This window comes from Pseudonaja textilis, chromosome 1 (genome assembly GCF_049901715.1).
Source record: "Pseudonaja textilis isolate UNSWEBS1 chromosome 1, rPseTex1.2, whole genome shotgun sequence".
NCBI classification, from domain to species: domain Eukaryota; kingdom Metazoa; phylum Chordata; class Lepidosauria; order Squamata; family Elapidae; genus Pseudonaja; species Pseudonaja textilis.
Window position 1 is genome coordinate 129,211,977 of NC_141990.1, and position 22,884 is coordinate 129,234,860.

Sequence of the window (22,884 nt, forward strand, 5' to 3'; positions counted from 1 at the left end):
GCAAAACATCGTTTAATGTTTATTTATTGTTAGCCAGATAGGTCTGGGTGAATAACAATACGAACGTAGCATTCGTCATCCCTTGGATCCAACCACATGTTGGATCTCCTGGAAGGCCTTAACTAACCAGAAGGGACATAATTCTAAAACAGGTGGCAGAATTCAAAGTCCAAGGATCCTGTCCAGTTCCTCAGAACCAACAGGTTCAAACTCTCCCCAGATAACAGGCAAGGCAATCAGTTCCATAGGGTCTGACCAGCCAGAATCTAAAAGACTTTATCTGGCAGATTCCTAGAATAACTGTCAAAGCGACCCTGCAAAAGTTGCTTTGGTCCTTCTTTATCAGAAGGGACAGAATCACTTGGTGTATATGTGTAACCCAGATTATTCTATTTTGTTTGATAAATCATGGTTAAACAAACTATGAGTTAGTATGACATGTGAAGAAGCAGGCTATTGGATTTCTCTTGTTAAAAGTTAGAAATATCACGCTTCTAGGGGAAAAAACAGCTTCAGCTTGAAATACAAACAGTCCCCCTATTTGTCAAACATATCCAGCATTAAATGGTTTAGGAAAAAAGTGTGAAACATTTTTGAAGTCAATCACAATAACCTGCATTGGGTGGCTTAAAATATAGATTAAGAAAGCATACTTTGAGGTAAAGAAGAGTTAATATAGTTCAGGATGTATATAGACACGATCCTATTAGCCACATGTACTTTATAAAAGTATGATATGAATACAGGCCAAATTTATTAGTAGATTCTACGAAACGTTTCATCTTGAACTACCACATTAAAGAAGAACTTGAATACATAATTGCTTATGCTACACTAATAATATTATCTATTAGTTTCTAGATTAATCTCCTTTGGGGAATAGAACTATGACCCCAGGAGAGGAGAAATTCCCATTGTGTACTGCATGAGAACAAAGCCAGCAAATCTCATGTGCCTGAGCCTCTGAGAAAGGCTGTTGCTTTTTTACTATTTTTTTTTTACTATCGAAAAGAAAGCAAAATAAAAACCCTTGATTAAGAACATAAAAAAAGATTGCTGGAAAGAAGCACTCTTGAATAAAGAAAAATCCCAAGAGCTGGTGTGCTGTAGAGGTTATGATCCCAGACTAGAACTCAGAGACTCAGGTGTAAAAACACTATGAACTATGGAAGCCCACAGAGTTAATTGGAGTGAGTTATGAGTTGCGCATTCAGTACTATTTCTCAAAATTGTTATGGGGGAAAATTGCAAGAAGAATTGCATGGGTGCTGCTTTGAGTGCCTGAAGGAAGGCTGAATATAATGGAAGGAGGAGGAGTAAAATGGGGAGGGGGGGAGGCATATGATTTGCATTGCTTCAATCTGCTTAATGATTATCTTTCAATCAGCCAAGGAAATACAAGAAATAAATAAAATAAATGTTGTTCTGCCTATACGATAACGTATTTTTGAATTAATTGAAAGGGAAAGGGAAGAGATTCCAGCTATATGTGCTGTGATGTTTCTCAGATCTAAGGACCTGTCAAAGATAGGCATGTCAGACTATAAAAATATTTTCAGCTCCTGAATTTTCACAACCATTTCTTATTGCAGCACTATAGTTTGAATCACTGCTGTGCACACTGCTGCATACTTATAAATCTGTGCATTTCAAAAATATTCATACGCGCCAGACCTATTTAGGACTTAATACTCACCGTTTGAATACAATTAAAGGGCATATTTTTGATACACAAATAGAGATTATTTATGTGATAAAATTGTACATATTAATTACAGTTTATGCATGCAGATGACATCTTGTATAGCTTCAAACTTCTATCGTACTCTAGTTTCTGCTTTCTTACCAGGGAGGTTGCCCCCCCAATTAATCTGTCTTTCCCAGAAATTCAGTTTTGGTTTAATTTAAGATCCTGCATTAAGAATTGGGACAAAAGAATCGACTGCTCCATTATACGAAAACCAAATCCAGACTGGAGCAACAGGAAAAAAAACCTTGAGACCAATCTTGCCCAGGGTGGGATTCTACTAGTTCGCACCTATTCGCTAGAAGCGGTTGTTAACATTCTAAGCAGTTCGGAGAACCAGTTGTTAGACGAAATTACTGGCCTAATCCTGTAAGGAAAGTGGGAAGAAAACATTCTGGTGTTGCTTACAGAAACTGCCTCTCCATTAACTCTTATTACATTCTTGGCAGGACTAGACTTCCTATCTCAGGAATGTCTCTGGAGTTTTCCCCCCTCCTTTGCTGGTACTTTGCTTGTATGGAGTGACCATTCAAAGTTACAATGGCCCTGAAAAAAGTGACTTATGACTGTTTTTCACACTTACGACTGTTGCAGCATCCCCACAGTCATGAGAGGCCAGGGGAGGAGATGCATGCCTTGATGTGAGTGATGTTGAGTTGGCCACACCCAGCCAATAACATGACTACCAAGCCATGTCCACCCAGTCACATGACTACCAAGTCATGCCCACCTCCTAAACCACGCCCACAGAACCGGTTGTTAAAAATTTGAACCCCACCCCTGATCTTGCCCATGTTCAACCACTGTTGAAACAGGACTGTCCATTATAATAGCAGTGGAAATGGTGCTGACCAGAATAAATCAGTGTTGGTGGGGGTGATCTTAGAGGTTCTTTGGTTTCTTTGATTGTTGGTCTGATATTAATTTTGGCATTGATCTATGCTATACTTAACATAGTTTCAACAAATGAACCATCAATAGACCCATAGGCATAAACAATATCTTTTTCCTTCTTCCTTCTACGGCTATTGCTGAACACTTACAAACATCTCTGGATACTTACAGGAGGTTAAAACAAGTGATAACAATTAAAGTAATAATAATAAAAATGTCATTATGGACCAGGTACAATGATCCAAGTATGGTGATTTGGGTTATTTAAAGGAATGCTTATATATATATCTAGAAGCCATAGAGATAGAAAAACGCCCACACAGCATGAATAGACGAGATGACACCTCCCGCCTACCAGCCATTTGGAAACCCACCCTCATGAACAGACGAGTACCTAACATGAAGAATGACACCAGACCCACACCCATGAGGGCCACACAAGATGCCACCACCACACTTCCACGTAGAAAGCAGACTCACACCCACACAGAAGATGAGACACGACCACGGACCAGAAGCCGCACTGCAGCTGCATCACTACCCACTTCAAACCCCTCCGAGCCATACATGAAGTGAACTAACACCCACCATGAAGATGCGGCATGACCACGAACTCGAAGCCAAACAGCAGGATCACAGCTCACCAGCTCAAATCCCCCAGCAACTAAGACTAACCTGAGCACAACCAAGCCCCCACCTGAACAGAACATGCCTCCAGCCAATCAGAACACGGCCAACCCCCCAACCAATCAGAACACAGCCAAACCCCAAACCAATGAGAACACACCCCACCCAATCAGAACACAGCCAAACCCCCACCCAATCAAGTCACACCCCCACTAGCAGTTAAAAGGAAGAAGCAGCTGCAAGCTCACATCACTCTGAGAAGCACAGAGCCGAAGACACAAGCCTGAAGATGATGAATGGGACTTCATCAAAACGCGTTGCCTAGATACTGCCAATCTTACGCGGGAGAAAACCCGAATAACCAAAGACCCATATATGTATGTATGTATGTATGTATGTATGTATGGTATTCAGCTTTGTCCGGGTATTTTCCACGTCATTGTGGTTGTGCTTTTAAAATCACAACCACAATGACGTGGGAAAATACCAACAAAGCTGAATACCATACATGTAATACCACGAAAACTTACGAAAACACACACACACACACAATATATATATATATATATATATATATATATATATATATATATATATATATATATATATATATATATATATATATATATATAAATATATATATAAATATAAATATAAATATATATATATATATATACAAAACAAGCAATGTGTCAGCCTTCAACATTTTCTCCCTTTGCTTTGCATCTTTCGGCTGTCATAAGTAATGTGGGGAGGAGGGGGAGAATGGTTATGGGAAGTGAGCTGGAGGTGTTACAAACCAGAACTGTATTAACTGGGGGGTGAGGTACATTCTTGCTTAGGTTTCTATTCTATGCTATGCGCAGCTGCAACTCTTTATCAAACTATGTCAAGGTTGTTAGTGTTTGGGGATAAACCCCCTAGCTGAGTGCACAGCAGCAGTCAAGCCAGGCAGCCAAATGAGAGAGAGGCTGGGCCCAGGAGTATACACACACTTGAGACAAAAACACTGTTTGTGGTTTTAAATAGGTATTTAATTCATACAGAGATTAAGAATAGTCATTCAGTCCATATGTTGGTATCCAGTTTATCAATCCAGTTATCAAGTCTTTTAAACAGTAAATACAATGTCCTTATCTGCTTATATATCTTCTTCTTAAGATACCTTTCTCTCAAATACAATGCTGAATCCTCAGCTCACCAGGAAACAGTCCTTGTGTTCAGGTGAAATGGTATCTGGCACAGTAGCCTCCAAGGTAAGCAGATAGACGTTCCAATACACAGCAGGCAACAGACCAGGAACAGTAACCAGGTGCATCCAGAAGCCGGACTCAGACAGTTGCATCCAGAAGCCGGGGCTATTACGTTTCCCCTCCTACCTATATGGCTGCCTGCAACCGCACCCACAATGACATTGCAGTTTCTAGCTTTAAAGCTACATAACACTTAATCCTAGGTTTACATATTTATTCAACCCAAACCAGTTGGAATATTCATATACCCAACATTCTCCCCTTTTGGGTGATATAAATATGCAATGCCTTCACAATCTAAACCCATATTTTTTACAACTCTCTAGATGCTTAATAGCACCTTGGGCTTTAGTAAAATGATCAGCTACATTGTCCTCCGACATGCAGTACTCCAGCTGTATCAATTTACTCTGTACAGATTCTCTTACATTAAGATATCTCAAATCTGTATGTTTACTTCTCGTTTTAACTGCAATACTTGTGGCCATTTGAATTGCTGCCTGATTATCTTCATGTACAACTACAGGGTAGTTTACAGTTATACCCATATCTTTCAACATTTGTTTGTACATTACCAACTCAGTACACAATAGTGATAAACAGGAGAATTCTGCCTCCATAGTAGACAAACCTATGTGCTGTTGCCTTATTGACTTCCAGCCAATTAATGTCTTACCCAGCATTATGGCTATTCCTGAAGTCAACTTTCTAGTATCTCTTTCTGATGCAAAACTAGCATCTGCATAAGCACTCAATATGAGATCACCTTCTGGTTCTAAATACAGTGCATGGTTTAATGTACCTTTAAGATATCTTAGGATTCTTTTCAATGCTATCCAGTGACATTGAAGCGGGTTATTATTGTGTCGTGCCAGCTGATTAATACTAAAAGCAATATCTGGCCTTGACCAATTGCTAATATATGATAAGCTACCAATCAAGGATTGATACAGTTCCTTATCACATATGGGACTTTGTGTATCCATTTTGCAAATATCCTGACTCATTGGAGTCTTTGCAGGCTTACAAAGTTCCATCTTATAATCCATTAGCAATTTCGATATCTTATCTTCCTGAGATATCTTAAACCCTTTCTGTGTTCTCAGTATATTCAATCCTAGATATCTCTTTATCTCTCCTAATTGCTTGATTTTTACTTTCTTGGCTAACGATGCTATTATTTCATTTGCTTCATCATTAGTTTTAGTAATCAGAGCAATATCATCAGTAAACAACAATAATAATGATATCTTCCCATTCTTTTCTCTCTTAAATAGACATGGGTCAGCTAAACCAGCTTTAAATCCTATATTGGTCAGTTCCTTCACAATATACTGGTTCCATTCATAGCCCGATTGTTTAAGACCATAAAGGCTCTTCTTTAATAACCAACAATCATTATCATTATTATTGTCTCCTTTAAATCCATTAGGCCTTTTCATATACACAGTATGTCTTAGTGGAGCATGCAAGTAAGCAGTTTCCACATCTAAATGGTTAACTATATATTGCTTGCTTGCTGCCCACACTAAGGCTGCCCTTAACGTGGCTGCTTTCAGACTAGGTGCAAATACTTCATCATAGTCCTTTGCACTTTGTCTAAAGCCTTGGGCTACTAACCTTGCCTTATGGATTGTGTTTCCATCCTTATCAGTTTTGATTTTAAAAATCCACTTGCAGCCAATGGGTTTTTCATTAACAGGTAATCTCACATTCTCATATACTTGCATATCCTTCAGAGACTTCAATTCTTTATTTATTGCTGCATACCATTTTTCTTTCTCTTTAGAAGGATATCTTTTTATCTCATCAACAGTAGATGGAACTCTATTTACCTGGCAAACTGTGTTAGCCTGGTATCTATTAGGCGGTCTAGAAATACGTGTAGTCCTTCTGGGTATTACTGGGCTTGGTTGAGTTACAACCTGTTCCTTATCCTCAGCTATTTCTTCCTTTTCTTCTTCTATGGGCACAATCTCTTCCTGTACTTCTCTCTTTACATTTTTCTTAAAGTTACAGGGATACTTAATGGGATTTCTATAGGATTCAATAATCACCTCTTTATTGTTATCCTGCTCTAACTTATCCCATCCTACGTGCTCTAGAAATTGGGCATTAGCACTACATAACACCTTAGATGTGCCTTTCTCCCAAAATCTATATGCCCTATGGTTAGCTTGGTAACCAACGAAGAATAATTGTTTAGCTCTGTGTTGCCCTTTACGCCTGAGTTGTGTAGGGATATGCACCCATGCTGGTGCACCAAATGTGTGCAGGTAACTCAAATCAGGCTTCCTGCCATGCCACATGGTGAATGGTATTTCACCAGTGGTTGAGTTAACCACATTATTTAATAAATGGTTAGCACACATTGTGGCCTCCCCCCACAAAGAATCAGGTAACCCAGAATCAGTTAACATAGTACGGGTCATCGCCTGCAATGTTTGGCCTCGCCTTTCAACATATGCATTGTGCTGTGGTCTGTATGGTGCAGATGTCTTATGAGCTATTCCAGCTGCCTTTAATCTACTCTGGAATTTGCTGTTAACAAATTCCGTACCATTATCTGTCACCAAGGTTATCAGTTGCCGTTTAGTCTTTCTTTCAGCAAACTTTAACCAGTTGAAGAAATGTTGATATGTTTCAGTTTTGCTTTTCATTAAGTAGCAAAACCCATATCTAGAGTAATGGTCCATAATGCTCAGTATATATCGAGCACCCCCCATACTGGGTTTCTTTGGACCTATAATGTCTGCAAATACTACTTCTAAAGGTTCTGTGGTTTTAAAACCATTTAGCCTATTTGCAGGCAATATTTTACTCTTATCTTCACAACAGACATTACAACGCAAATACTTATCACAGGGCTTTAACCTTATCCCTTCAGATAACTCTACTGTACGTTTTAGCATTTTAAAATTTACATGCCCCAAACGCCTATGCAATAAATGGATACATTCATCATGAGGCTTGGTATAATTAAATACAGTTTGTGCCTCCCCTTTCTTACTGTCATGCAAGACATACAATGCTCCATTTAAAGCAGCAGTTACCTTTTTGCCATCTCTTTTCAGTTTGCACTTATTATTCTTAATATCACAATTGCTAAACATGGCCAGTTCAAAGGATTTCTTTGGCTTCTTTATATTCTGGCGTTTTCCTTTTCTGCAGAATCTTGCCAAATGTCCTCTGCCTCCACAATTAAAACACTTTTTAATTGTGTATGCCGTTGAAGATAACTTCTCTTCTTCCGGGTGCTTTACTTTACACAGCTGGTTTCTCTCAAGCTTTGAAGATAATTTCTCTTCGTTATGTTTATCTTCCCTCAGCTGTTCACGTTCACTCCTTCTCCTGGCTTCCTCTAATAGCCGGCCGGTTATCTCAGTTACTGATAAACTGTCTTTAGGCAATACTTCCAATGCAGTCACAAAATCATCATAGGTTGGATCCAAAGAAGACAGTATAATGTATACTTGTTGCAACTCATTAAATATAAGCTCTTTTTCTTGCAGTTGTTGAAAAATGCTTTTCATACAGTTTAAATGAGTAAACATGTCCCCATTTATCTCAAGATGTGTTCTAAACAGCTTCCGTGTAAGATTGATATGAGCTCCTACACTGTCTCGAACATAAATCCTTCTAAGATTATCCCAGCAGTCTGCAGCATTTTCCACCCCTCGGATATGAATGAGTTGCTGGTCAGACAGGGTGAGACCTATGATGCACAAAGCCTGCTCATTCTTTCTTTCATAGTCCTGTATCAGTTTATAATCCTCTTCATCATTAGGATTTAAGTTTGATACATCTGGTGGGTTTGTAATTATGTCCCACAAGCCTTCTCTTCGTAGCAGTAAACTACACTTCATTGACCATGAAACATAGTTTGTTCCATCTAGTCTGGCTATCATGGACAGACTTGGCAAATTTACTTGTGCCATTGCTCTGCAGAAAAATAACTATTCAACAAACAGTTTGTCTTTACAGTAATGTGTAACTCTTGACCAAAACTCTCACTGGTATATCCTGGTTAGCTAGACTGTGCACACTGCTGGGCCCATAACCAATGTTAGTGTTTGGGGATAAACCCCCTAGCTGAGTGCACAGCAGCAGTCAAGCCAGGCAGCCAAATGAGAGAGAGGCTGGGCCCAGGAGTATACACACACTTGAGACAAAAACACTGTTTGTGGTTTTAAATAGGTATTTAATTCATACAGAGATTAAGAATAGTCATTCAGTCCATATGTTGGTATCCAGTTTATCAATCCAGTTATCAAGTCTTTTAAACAGTAAATACAATGTCCTTATCTGCTTATATATCTTCTTCTTAAGATACCTTTCTCTCAAATACAATGCTGAATCCTCAGCTCACCAGGAAACAGTCCTTGTGTTCAGGTGAAATGGTATCTGGCACAGTAGCCTCCAAGGTAAGCAGATAGACGTTCCAATACACAGCAGGCAACAGACCAGGAACAGTAACCAGGTGCATCCAGAAGCCGGACTCAGACAGTTGCATCCAGAAGCCGGGGCTATTACGTTTCCCCTCCTACCTATATGGCTGCCTGCAACCGCACCCACAATGACATTGCAGTTTCTAGCTTTAAAGCTACATAACACTTAATCCTAGGTTTACATATTTATTCAACCCAAACCAGTTGGAATATTCATATACCCAACAAAGGTCAACGGACAGAAGCCTCATCATCACCTGGAGATGCCCACATGATGATATACACAACTTTTAATTGGATGAAACAGTTGAACTGTTGGGGGTGGGAGCATTGCCATTGCTTTGTATATGTGATTTACATGCCCATTTTCTCAGATTTAGAATTCTTTTGTTGCTACCACTTGATTTCCAGTAAAAGATATCTTTTCTCTGATTAAAGGAGTCTAAGTATTTCTTTCTTGGATTTTGAATGGAGCACCGGATGACACAATATGAATGTTGTAAACGCTCTTGTAAAAATACAGCGTAGTTCTTTTATTCTGTTGTTGAGCCAATGATAGATTTCAAACACAAAGTACATGGTTGCATATCTCCATTAGAAAAAATATTGTTCAAAAAAGACATTTCCACACCCAAACCTGGTCTACAATTCCTACCCCAGTATGAACTTCCTAATTGAAAGTAACGTGATGGCAACAGAAATACTAGGAGAGAAACACTAGGAGAGAGCAGTGTCTGTCAACTACTAAATGAAAGATGAGTTATTGTCATGGAAGCACCAGGGGCCTGCCATTGCCAGAAACTTTAGATCAGATCCGGTCTTCCAGATTTGCTGCTTTTTTCACTTTTGCCCTTAGACTTATATGCCACTTTATAGTGCTTCACACCCCTCCCTAAGTGGTTTACAGAGTCAGCATATCACCCCCAGTAATTTGGGTCCTCATTTTACCCACTTCGGAAGGATGGAAGGCTGAGTCAACCTTGAGCCTGGTGAGATTCGATCTGCCAAATTGCAGGCAGCGGTCTGCAGCAGAAATAGCTTGCAGTACTGCACTCTAACCACTGCGCCACCAAGGCTCTTAAGCACTTTCTGAAACCATAAATTAACAATTAACTTCAACATATGTTTTTGGGTTGATCTTAGTAATGAACTTTGTATACATAAGGGAAACATTTTTAACATCCTGATGATACCTTTGATATTCAGGGATGCACATAGTGAAGGTCAAAAAAGTCAGGATGGCAGTTGCAGCTGTGCAATCAGAGTCCTCCGCATTTTTATGTGCATTGCGGTGTATGACACATGCACAAAAGGGCAGGACTTCAACTGCACAATCACAGCCACCATCTTGATGTCCCTTGGATGCCTCTGATAGAAACTGTGTTTTCAAATGTGTCAGAGGCATAAAGCTTCAGTTACTTTAGTTGACAAAAAATAATGAAATAACTTTGAGAAAGTCTTCTCCACGAGTCTTTGAAGTGACTGGGCTACACATTATGCTAAGCCACAATGTTGCTTGATTTTGGGTTTTGGTTTGTTCTATGAGCACAATACTGATAGTTTAGAAACTGTTAGGAAATATTTCAGGCTGATACCAATGTCTGAATGATGTATTAGGTGCCACAGCCCAACAAGTATAATAAAAATGTATTAAATTAAACATGCCCATATTCACCCACCCACCCACCCATGTCCCCCCCATTTCATCCCAGGATTTACATGAGCTTTTAGTACAGTTTCAGTATAGTACATCAGTACATCCTCACCCTTTTAGCTCACCTGGAAGGCCACTCAACCAAATCTTTCTTTAAAATTAATATTAAAATATGTATATCCTGCCTTCTGATTTATAACATCAATGACAAATACAGGCAAGTCATAAACTTTATGGATGGAAGGATGGCACGCACAATGATGTCTCATAAAGAATTGGGCGGGACATGGGAGTTATTTATCTACGTGGACTCCAGAACATACAGATCTGGGCCTGCGTGCCCAGAATTTTTCATAAATATCCCACTGTGCATTACGTTATACAGCCGCCATACATTAATTAGAGCATCCAACAGACACTGCAATGTGTTACACTCACCCAAGTGGAATCTTCATTTTTCACATGCAGGGCCTTACTAATTAAAATCAGCTTTGCAATTAAATGTGGAAAATTGTGTTAAACTTTCAAGCATGGTTTTAAGGAGGTGGGATGGAGAGCCGGAGCGGGGAGGGTAGCAAAATCAAGAGGAAGGAGATAATTTTTTTTGGAAAAAAAAATCCATTTCTTTATTTTCATGCAAATGAATCCCTCTTTCTCCCCCCCGCCCGACCCCCATCAAAAGAAGAACCGTTGAAAGAGAAGGTATGAGGATTTCCCCCTTCCCCGTTGCTTTTTTCCTCACCCCTTTATTATACATGCTTCTCTCTGTTGCAGAGGCAATGTTCCGCTATCTTCCTGCCAGTCCTTGGCCCAGTTCCAATGCTTTTAGTGAGTGCTATGTGTCAAGGCATGAATAATACAGCCTCTAGGCTGTCGGCAGAATCCAAATGAGGCATACATCAGGAAGCAAGCACTCGACTTTAGCTCCAGAACATGCTCCTGTGAAGACAGGCAATTATTCACCCACGGCTGCAGTCATGGCAATCAAACCGGTGGGTGAAAAGGTATAAGAAGCACAGAGGGACGGGGGAGGGGGGAAGAGGAATGGGCACAACGGCAGAGAGAACTCGGCAATTCTCAAATAAGAAAGGATTTTCTCATCAGAGAGATACATTCAGCAAACACTTAAGAGAATGCTAGTGCAAACATAGCTATTCTATTTCACTCCATTCTTTACTCAGAGAGTTAAAGCCTAAATGGATCAGTATTTACTTTTAAAAATCAGTTTCCAGGATTTATTTCCCCACTTTCCTAGCCTCTTTTTAAAAAAGCCTAAGCAGAAGGAAAGAGAGATGGGGTTGGTCAAATAAAACATTTTATTTTTAACCAGTTAGTAAGGTGATTCTATTGATTAAAAAGGACGAAATGGGCCAGAGAGATGTCCTAGGGGAAAAGATTGAAAAAAGGATTTCCAAAGTGGCAAAGAAAAGGAATGACTGGTTTTTGCCACAGTTGTCTCCCTCTTCCTTCCTCTCATTTTTTTTAAAAGTCTAGATGTGAATTCTGGGTAGAGATTAGACAGGTTATTTCTTAAAATAGAGATTCCTCATTTTAATTGTAGTTTTGTAATTAATATGCTTTAAAAAAAAACAGAAGTAATTTCATAGGCTCTTTTTTAAAAAACATCAGGAAAAATATCATTTTTAAAGATGATGACTCGGGACAGCAAAAAGTATTCCTATACTATACTTTGGTGCCCTGTGCAAATAACTTCCTCAATGTACTCAGAGGTGGTATTCATCAGGTTCTGGGCAGTTCTAGAGAAACAGTAGTGGAAATTTTGAGTAGTTTGGAGAACCGGCAAATACCCCGACTGGAGATTTTTCTTCCCCTGCCACGCCCACCAAACCACGCTCACAGAACCAGTAGTAAAATATTTTGAATCCCACCACTGAATATACTGTAGTAAAAATTACTAGTAAACGTATATTTACACATGGGAGAAGAGACATGTATTCTCACTACCACCACCACCACACTGGTGGTTTCAATTGGAAATTAGTTCTGAGAAAACAAGCCTCCTCTAAAATGAAAATAAGAGATGGGATAGAATTATTTAAATGAACCTGAAATCATTTAGGCCTCAATTCCTTAATAATTCTAGTATAATCTTCTACATTTTGGGTAATCAGCTGAAGGAGGCCCAGTGTGTATTCCATCACTAGGAGAAGTTTGGCTAATGGTGGAAAACAGCAGGACCCTCCTAGTTTAGGTAACTTGGGGCAATAGATAATGTTTGGGGGAAGTTTGCTCTTTTTTTCAGTTATAATCCCAGGTCAGAGATATCATTCGGCTTGAAAAAAACTCACATTTTTTTTCCCTTCCCATCTTCTCAAAATCTTCATAACACTGCTATCAATCCTAAGTGTCTTCTTCAGAAATTTACAGCTTCACTGGAATGGCCTGGCCACCCAAAGTTTACTCCATGTATTGGAGTAAATCGTGACATGGCCTTTCCTTATCCCCAGGCAAGGATATATGGAGCCTTATCTCCAGTCTGTAATGGGTAACCACAAAAACCAGGAATGCAAAATTAGGGAATACAATGTTTCATGCTATCTTTAATCTTGTCTTTATTGGTTTTATTTTAATTTGTTGTGATTTGTCCAGTCTCATTGAGACTCAGACAGGACACAAGTTTTACAAATAATCAAAATAATTTCATGTGCCACTGTTTCTATCATTAGGGCAAAGCTGGCTTCTACCAAGGGCTGTTTCAGTGGAAATGTTCCTTAGTGGCTTTGGTGTAAGCTCCTTGGCAGCGAGTGGGAAAGAGCAGTAGTAGTAGCAGCAGTAGTTTTAACTTTTTAATTGGAGTGTTGGCACCTTTCACAAACTTTCTTCATGAGTGCATTCACCTGAAAAGAAGTGAAGCTGGCACAGACCTGCCTGTATAATCACCTTATTGTTTAGAAGGAGATTTGCTTCAGCACCTCCTAAGATACTGCCAAGGAAGCAGTAGGAAATCTCTTATACTGAGATAATATCTAATCAGGATGATTTTGGCTAGACATGTCATTTATTTTATTTATTTATTAATTTATAAAATTTTACTGATAAAATTTGTAGTCTGCCCGTCTTACCTCAAGGTAATTCTTAATGATTGTGGCTTATTGTTATTTGTGACCGGACATCATATTTAGTTTAAATTATTATGTAATGCACTTGGTGAAAATGTACGCAATCTCCCTAATTCATTTTCACTTGATTACCCTGAGTATCAGGGGAAATAGTTTCAATTTCCTCAGTTATATCCATCATGGGGATTTTATTTCACTGTGAAGTCAAAGCAGACATTCTTCCTTCCATGTGCAGAAAAATTGGAATATCAAGGAAGTAGCAGTTTTGGTTAAAGTTCTTTCCTCTCTCTTTTTTTGCTTTTACTGACAAGAGAGAGATAGAATTGTTCAAAGGTTTTCCTGTTTCCCAATACTTCCCTACTTACAACAGAATAAAAGTAAGAATATCAGAAAATGAAGGGAGGGAGTTATTTCATTTATTAGAGGTACATGGCCACCCATCCGATCTTAGTGAGAAGGGAGAACGAAGAACATATAGAAGTAGAGTTTAAAAAAGCATAGAAATCCCAAGAACAATAGAAGGAAGCAGTAATTTAGGACATGAAAAATGGGTATAGAAATTACTGACATAATTTCATTTCATTTTATACGCATTGCTTTTGATTTTCTACAAATGTAAAATAATACTGAGAACAAAGAGATATTGGCAATACGTTAAAAAAAATAAAACATTATTTAAAACAAATATTACATTAAAATTGTAACTGAAAACTTCTTTTTGTAGTCATATTAATAAGGGATCTGTTCTATGGACATAACTGATAATTAAAGTTTGTTAACAGCCAGGTCTACCCCTTCCCCCCATTGGTCCTTCTCCAAATAGTCTGATGAAATGTCCTCAAATTTCATTTAATTAACAGCTTCAGTCTGTTCATGTATTGATGCAGCAGGATTGGGTCAAAAAAGTAAAATCACACCTGCAAATGAACTTAATCTCTATTACAAAACCCTAAATGGAAAATAGTTGTACACTTGAATTGCTTTTCCATCTTCTGCAACCATATATTATATTTTAAAATCTTTGGAAATCTCACCTAACTTACTTTAAATGAAAGAATAGCACTTAATTTTAAGAATTCTTCAAAAATTCACATGGCAATGTAATTTAACCAATAGCTTGATTTAAAAGTTTTTGGGAAGTAAGATTTAATTGTATACATTAATCATCTGTATAATGGTTGTGAGCTGACAAAAATATAGCCAGCAAAAACAGAATTAAATAAATTTATGTCTCTTCTAACTTAACGAATTGTTTTGTTTTGTACGATTGTACCTACCTATACAATGAAAATAAATAAACAATTTTTCTTTCAGATTGTGTTTGGAAAGGCAGTCTTCTAGGTGGGGTATAATTTTTTTAAAAGCTGAATAAATAATAGGGTATAATTTTAAAATCATACAGGGTTTATAAAAAATTCCCCGTTATTGAATAAATACAGACTTGGATCCTAAATTGTTATACTGTTCACAAATATTATGTATGATGCATCTTTATTTCAACATTACCCTTAAGATAATCAAATTCCAGAAACAGATATCAGGGCCACATTAGCATGGAAGCAGAAAACGGGGAAAAAACAAGAGTTAAACAAGATGGACTCTGTGCAAAAAAAGTTGTAACTTCTAAGCCTGTAGCTCTGAGGCAAAATTATTCATTTTTTTTTCACAAACATTTTGACAAGGTCTAAAAAGACATTCCTTTTCATAATTCTGATTGTATGAAATCATTTATACCATAAAGAATTTATATCACTTGCCCTCAGTGATATCAAATGGGATTGGCCTAGAACTATCATATCATAGTTAGACTGCATGGTTATCATGTCTGAACAGAACTGAGTTTATATGCATAAGAAGCATGGAATCGGGGCACTGCTGCTCTTTCCAATTTCCTTGCAAGCACTGACTCTAAATCTCATGCTGAGCAACAATATCTTCAGGTCTTTTTCTTGCATTCACTAGAAAATGAATTAAAAACTGTCATGCAACAAAGAATATAGTTCGCCTGTCTGCAGAATTTGTTTAGATTTTGGGTTATTGTGTCTTCCTAGGCCATGATTCATAGTATCAAATAAAAATAAATATCAGTTAATTTTATTCAACTTATTCTTAGTGCTCCAAGGAACAAATGTATTTATCTGCATATAACGTAGAACTATGCTCCCATTATATGTCTAAGCTAGGGTAGTCTTCTTAAAATCTTTGTACTGCTTTCATAGGACTGAATTGTGTGCCATGATAGTTACTTCGAAACCCTTTGTGATTAAGGGTATAGAGTCATCAAAGTTTATATTGCTTTCTTTACTCATTCCATCCTTCCATCCCAATTCCTTAAATTCCACTGAATTTAGAGAATTTAAACTCTGGCATTAGTGTAGTTTATTATAGGATTGGGGTTTTATTGATTCCTTTAATACAATATGCATATACATATTAGAATCTGATGAACATCTGGGATACTACATATACATATTAATGTGCATGACAAAAATAATTTTGATTTCATCCTCAAATCAGTGTACTCTTTTCAATTTTTTTTTTCCAAAAACTTTGGCCATTGTAATGTAAAAGCAAGGATGAAGCTAAGAAATGTAGCATATTATATACCCAAATTATGTATGCATGACTACTCTCTTCAATGTTTAAACACAAAAACCAAACCAATGGAAAATGCACAGCAAAATTTCCTAGGCAGCCTTTCTGGCAACTTTACCCACCTGCAATGACAAATAGGTCTTAGTATTCGCTATGACTTGATAATGGAGAAATTCTATTCCCTAAATTTAGTTTTAATTGCTCTAACTGCAAGACTTTGAAATATAGCTTAGAAGAAATTGTATCAAGATCTGATGCACCGAGGAGTTAATAATATCCATGAATCGAAATAAAATGGTTGGAAAACACTTAGAGAATAAGCACTACTTTGTTTATGATCCAACCCAGTGTTAAAAGTATTTTACCCATTAATATCCATAAATCTATATGCATTAAACTTCATACTCAGTAGAGCTGCCACTTGTTGTCTTTATAATTTCGTTCTTTTGAAACATTTGAAGGCAGCTTTCAATATTATAGGATTAGGGTTTGGCACTTCTGTGATAAGCAAGTAGCATAAATGTGCATTTGGGGTGTGAATTGGGCATATATCAAAATCATTCCTCTGAAATCATCTACACTCCTTCACTTAAAATACAGAAATAAAAATTTTGCTCTGCAAACATATAAATAATGCAATCATCTATATAAAACATGGTAAAGCTGTAACACGAATAACAATCACAAATTTGTAATCCACAATTATATTAGTCTATATTTCTTAGTACTAATACTAATCAAATCTATGTGGTATTCAGTGGTACTTCCTAGATATTTTCCTTTCAATGTAACGCTATCCCTGAACTTTTTGTGCTGAAAAGCCTGTGTTTTTATTTCGCTTAGGAACCAGGTTAAATGGCAGTAATCATGCTGACTGGGAAAAAAATGTCAGCAGCCCTATTTTAATTTGCTATATAAGTTCGCTAGAACTGCATAACCTGCCTAATGGTAGAAAAGTAGGAATGTCTTCAAATAAAGGATATTTTATGGTGCTGACATCCAGGGATTGCCAGCATGATTGATATGTCTAATCAGAAATACATTTGATCAAAAAGTTAGGAAAGGACAATTGCATTTCCTTCTTTGATCATATTGTAAGATCTCAATTTGTGGGAGAGAAAGTAAATGATTAGAGCGTTAGAATAAAATGAGACTGCAATTAAGTGCAAAGAGGCAGGGGCAGAATGCAAGTGCAAACAAATTTCTTGACGATACTATCAGTTTCCAGCCATTACGACTAGGTCATTAAGGCAGTCAAGTCAGGTAACTTGCTTATTAGATGCCTTCAGTTTAATCCATCACTAACACACAGTCTCCACACACACACACACACACACACACACACACATTACCTTCTGTGTCTTGCATATTTGCCACTAACATGACCACTGCCATCACAGCCAGGAGTAGGGCAGCTATAAAAAAAATGAATTAATTATAAAGGTTTCTACGTGCTGCATAGAAATTGTATTAAATGCAGGCAATAGGTGTTACAGAGATAGAGGGCAACAAAGAGAGAGAAAGAGAAATCAAATAACTGAAGGGAAAAGGGAGGAGGGAATGCTTTTTATTAGTAAATCCCAGGGGAATTAATTTCATCAGTGCAGCAGGGCATGAGCAAGCCACCAATGAACTTGAAAGTGCATTATACCCATTAAAAGACATGAATTTTCTAAATTGCTAATGGGGATACATTTTACACTCAGCACACTAACCTGAACAGCTCTTGTATGGCTGGTTCCACGGGAACTGCAGAGAGATGGAAAATATATAAAAATTTATCATCTATTACAAGTACTCCCCCTCTTCTGCTGAAAATTGCCCAAAAAGGCTGTTAAAAAAAGAAAAAAGCAAGGGTCACCATGCATCATGCAAAGAGATTCTGGAGGATGAAGGTCACCCTGAGCAGGGGCCTTGAGTGATTTACTGAAGCAAGCAACGTACCTCGAACACCTTTGGACCGTGTGCGATGGCGCTTCTCGTCTGCCTCCACCTCCATCTGGGAATAGATTAGCAGGCAGTCAAAGCTCTTATCCTGCATGCACAGACTATCAATGCACAGACAGATACAGGCTCTCATACACAATTTATTGACAATATTTTAATTCCATTTTATCCTGCAAGTAAACAGCCTGCACTGAAGGGTTTTTTTTTTTTTTTTCAAAAGAGCTCTCAATATTTGTTTGAGAACAAAAGCCCACAGGGTAATTTCTTACATTAACTGCGTGTGCTCCCTTTTCACAACTCTTTTATGCATAAAAAAAAAAGAACGGTAGATTCCTTCATTCCCACTTTCTTTAATGGCAACCCAATATTGGCAGAACATAACTGATTTTTTTTTTTTTTACAACGTGAAACTGCCACACTGTACTGGGAGACTTTCAATCAAGATTGTTTTATTTTTTGCATAAGAAGAAAGGAGAAACACAATGGAATATTGAGATTTGATGTATCTTCTGGGTTTTTACTATAGAAAAAAGAATCTGTCTACTATAAATATCTAAATAAATTATTCTTATATATCTATGCATTGTAAGTAATTTAAAAATAAAATGTTTTCCATTTTGAATTAATAGAAAACCTAAAGGTTTTCCCTTTTTGTTTAGAAATTCCACTCATCACAAATATCAGTGCACATTATCTTTTTATCAGCATAAAAACACGACTGGGTTATAGTTAAAGCACATAGCAGATTAAAGATTACTGTATATAGATGAGTAACTTTTTAACAGAAAACACTCATTATGGCTCATGTTTGGCCAGTTTAAAATTATTTAAAATACTAAATTTAATAGTTCAGCATCAGGCTGTTTTGAAGCATTCAGTTGGCTAGAGGCCTATTATGTTGGTTTACTTATCATTAAGGGTACACATTTGTGTTAGGACTATGCAAAACTTTGAGAGGCTACTTTTATTTAAAAAAGCATTGGTCAAATTCTGCTGAATCAGATTTGCACACTAAAGTATAGTGCTTTGTAGGATTTTGAAACATTTTGCAGATTTGATGGCTTCTCCATTGTTTCAGGAATGGTTACAATGCTTCCGTTAAACTAATACATACGGCCAATACAAAATGGTGGGGTGGATTTCTTGACATTTATTAAAGCAGCCTGACAATGACATTTATATTATGACGTGTTAAACTGTAAGCTTAACAACAGATGACAAGGCTAACCTTGAATTGCGTTCTCAGCTCTCAGCATCTTGATTGTAACAGCTACAACAGCTGGATTTTGTTTTGCTACTGAAATGTTTTATTTTTCTGCTAGTGCTGTCAGTACATTAAGAGTTCACCACACCCTCAGCTGTCTTAATAAAGCTACAGGATTGGGACAGTTTTAAAACTCTCCCCAGGAGGTTAATGGGAACAAGGGAAAAGGCACTTCCCAAACTTTTTACAAGAGGGATAGTGCAGCTATGAATTCTAACCTCTATATGCCAACCTTTTTCTCTGTTCTTGCCTTTCTTTATGGAACTGAACTCAGCACGCTGGAAAAGTGATAGAACTAAATGTGTACAGGTAGTCATCTACTTACAACTATTAATTTAGTGACCACTCAAAGTTACAACTGCCCTGAAAAAAGTGACTTATGGCCATTTTTCACACTTATGACTGTTGCAGCATGCCCATGGTCATGGGATCTGAATTTGAGCACTAGGCAATTGTTATTTATTTCGGACAGTTGCACTGTCCAGGAGTCATGTAATCGGCATTTGTAACCTTCCCAGTCAGCTTCCAACAAGCAAAGTCAACGGGGGAAGCCAGATTCACTCAACAATCATATTACTAACTTAACAATTGCAGTGATTCGCTCAACAACTGTGGCAAGAAAGATCGTAAAATGAGGTGCAACTCACTTAACAATTGCCTCGCTTAGCAACAGAAATTTTGGGCTCAGTTATAGCTGTAAGTCAAAGATTATCTGTATCGTTCATGAATATTGAAAGTGCTTTATCCCAGCGGCTTGTGATAACTTAGCATTTACGCATGTTGTCTGCCATGTTTATCTCAGTTCAATAGTTAAAACATGATGTCTAAAAAATTCAGCTGTATATCTTTTTTTGTTCCCTCTCCCTGATTTTTTAACCTGGTTAAATGCCCTGGAGAAAAACAATTTTATAGGAGTATTATAGGTGCTGAAAAATACATTGTTTATTATTTTGTATGGATTAGCAATTTATTTTCTAGAAGGATCAAGGAACTGATCAATTCTTAATTCTCAACAGCTTACAAACTCCTCTAAAGCTGACATTAATTGCCAAAGTTGGCACAGTCTTAGGAACACCACCTTCTGCTTTGTAACTAAGAGATTATTTACAAACATTGGGAAGACGAATATCAGATCTAAAATGCAAAAAAGGTGTTTCCTTCTATGATAAAACCAACAATGTAGGTGTAATTTTTCAGTGGTTTGCTATGCCTTAACCCATCGAGAACAATTCTTGTAGGATAATATTACTCCATATGCTAGGACTTAGGACTTAACAGCAGTCTTAGAATCATAAGTCAACTAAATACAAATACAAATTGCAAGGAGGAATGGAGTTAAACAAAAATGTTGATTGTCCATTACTAGGATGAACCTTTTACAATTGCAGTAATTCAAATGCATAGTTTTTTCTTTCCACTCTTCCTTTGAATTCATGGGTCATTTTTCCTGCTGCTTGAATCCAAGGACTTGTTGAGTGTTTACATAAGTAGGACTCTGTCCCAAGAACACTCTTGGCTTAGTCCTCGCCTGTACAGCTTATTCTTTTCCTCCTTATATGTTTGGGTATACGCAGTGAGTCTTTTTCCTTCTTACATCTTGACTTCAAACTCTTTTGTGTAGTTAACTCAGTATTCGGGGAAGAATTCATCTCAACCATGAGCAGCATGGCACATTTCAGGAGTGGGTGGATGCAAAACCAGTTCCCTAACTTTCAATGCTCGGTGTTCATGGTGCTACAGGTTAGACTAAGGTGGTGTTCATTCTTAGTTTTGAAACAAGCAAGCAAATGTCAATGACACTTTACTAGATAGCTATCACAATTTTATATAAAAGTTCAGAGCTACGTTTGACAATTTCACCAGGAAAGCAACTGCTAATCAGGAGGAAAACATGAGTATTCAGCAGGTTTTCAATTGTATATCAGGGATATGTACTGGGTAGATTTTGCCCTGATCGACCAGTTTTAGGAATGATTTCTGACAAACCGGGGGGATGAATTAGTGTGACAAGGCTCATCAAAAACCAGTTGAGAGAGTTGTTCAACATTGCATGGCGATTAATGGCAGGCTAGAGAAGTTGAGGGACAAGGGAAATAACTGAATATGATTTCACAGGCTTTCTTTGGGCTTCTCTCCCTACCCCCTACCCCCCCCCCCACCACCCCCATTGCCTCCTTGCACTACAGTGGCATGCAATCCATACAAAAAGAGACAATGAAAATATCCCTACGTTCAGCAGAGAAACAACAAAGATGACACCTGGTGCACGTGGTCACTTAGCATTGGCTTGCATTGCTAAGCTTCCTTGCTCTGAATCAGCTGGAAAATGGCATACCTGAACAAATCTAGGGCACCTAGTGAGTAAACATCCAAACCACTCCAACACCCCGAGTTTGGGGAACTTCACAGGAGCTCAGCAGCCTACCACCCCATCCCTCAGTTAATTAAGAAGACTTTGGACTTCCAGTACCAGGCAATTGCGCTTTATAATCCCTATTAGCATTTGTGCTTCCACAGGCATGGAAGTCCAACTATTACTTTTTTGGAGTGACTACTAATTTCATAGATATGATGACTGTGTAGCAGCTGGGCTTGTACACACAACTGCTATGCAATTGGAGAAAGTCAATGGCAGACAGAAAGAAATCATACCCAATCAAACATCACACAACTCCTTTTGGGGCTGAGAATAAATATCCAGGAAGATGTATTGCAACTATATTTGACGACTCCCCTGCATGTTTCAATTGTTTTGGACACAGATTGGCTACAAAGAGACAATTCTGATATATACTGGAACCAGTGACCCTTTATCTCCCTTGACTAAAGGCCAACACTAGTTGCAGGTATTTAACAGTTTCATCCTCTCTTCTGCACTGCTCTGCATTTGCCAGGAAAGTATGCAAAATTTGCCAAGATGAAGCTGTGATTTTTGCCTCCACCTCAAGCATGTGCCTTTGCTATCAAGTGGTTGCCTGAAGCCCAGATCTAAGACAGAAGGCAATATCCTAGGTCTGCTCAAAAGATAACAACTTGAAGAAAATATTTCTTCATCTTCCACATCTGCAGCATTGTTCTTTTTTCTAAAACAATGACATCAGTTATCCATCCAACCAGATCAATGGACAATTCAATAGACAGATCAATTCCAAGGAAGGCCATATTAAAAATAAACAAAAAAGCTAGAACAAATTGTCAACTACACCTCACAAATCAATGCATTATGAATAAGCTACAGCCTACACCTTACAATGATGCACCATTTTCTTAGGCACAGGGTGGCAGGCTTCCACTTACATGCAGACACCACCTAAAGCAGATTCTCACAAGCAATAAAATACAATAGAAGAGTCTTGTTAATGTAGCAATCAAATA

General features: G+C 37.8%; 1 protein-coding gene across 18 annotated transcripts in view; it reads right to left on the reverse strand.

Annotated features, from left to right (window-relative positions):
* Positions 1-22,884, reverse strand: part of MYT1L (myelin transcription factor 1 like) — a 265,036-nt gene that overhangs the window by 85,223 nt on the left and 156,929 nt on the right. For all 18 annotated transcript variants that reach the window (XM_087916643.1, XM_087916631.1, XM_087916640.1 and 15 more), the window contains 3 exons: positions 18,243-18,297; positions 18,014-18,047; positions 17,651-17,713 (listed from right to left, as the gene is read on the reverse strand). In XM_087916643.1, the coding sequence (XP_087772769.1) occupies positions 17,651-17,713; positions 18,014-18,047; positions 18,243-18,297 (152 nt within the window). The remainder of the gene's footprint in view (positions 1-17,650; positions 17,714-18,013; positions 18,048-18,242; positions 18,298-22,884) is intronic.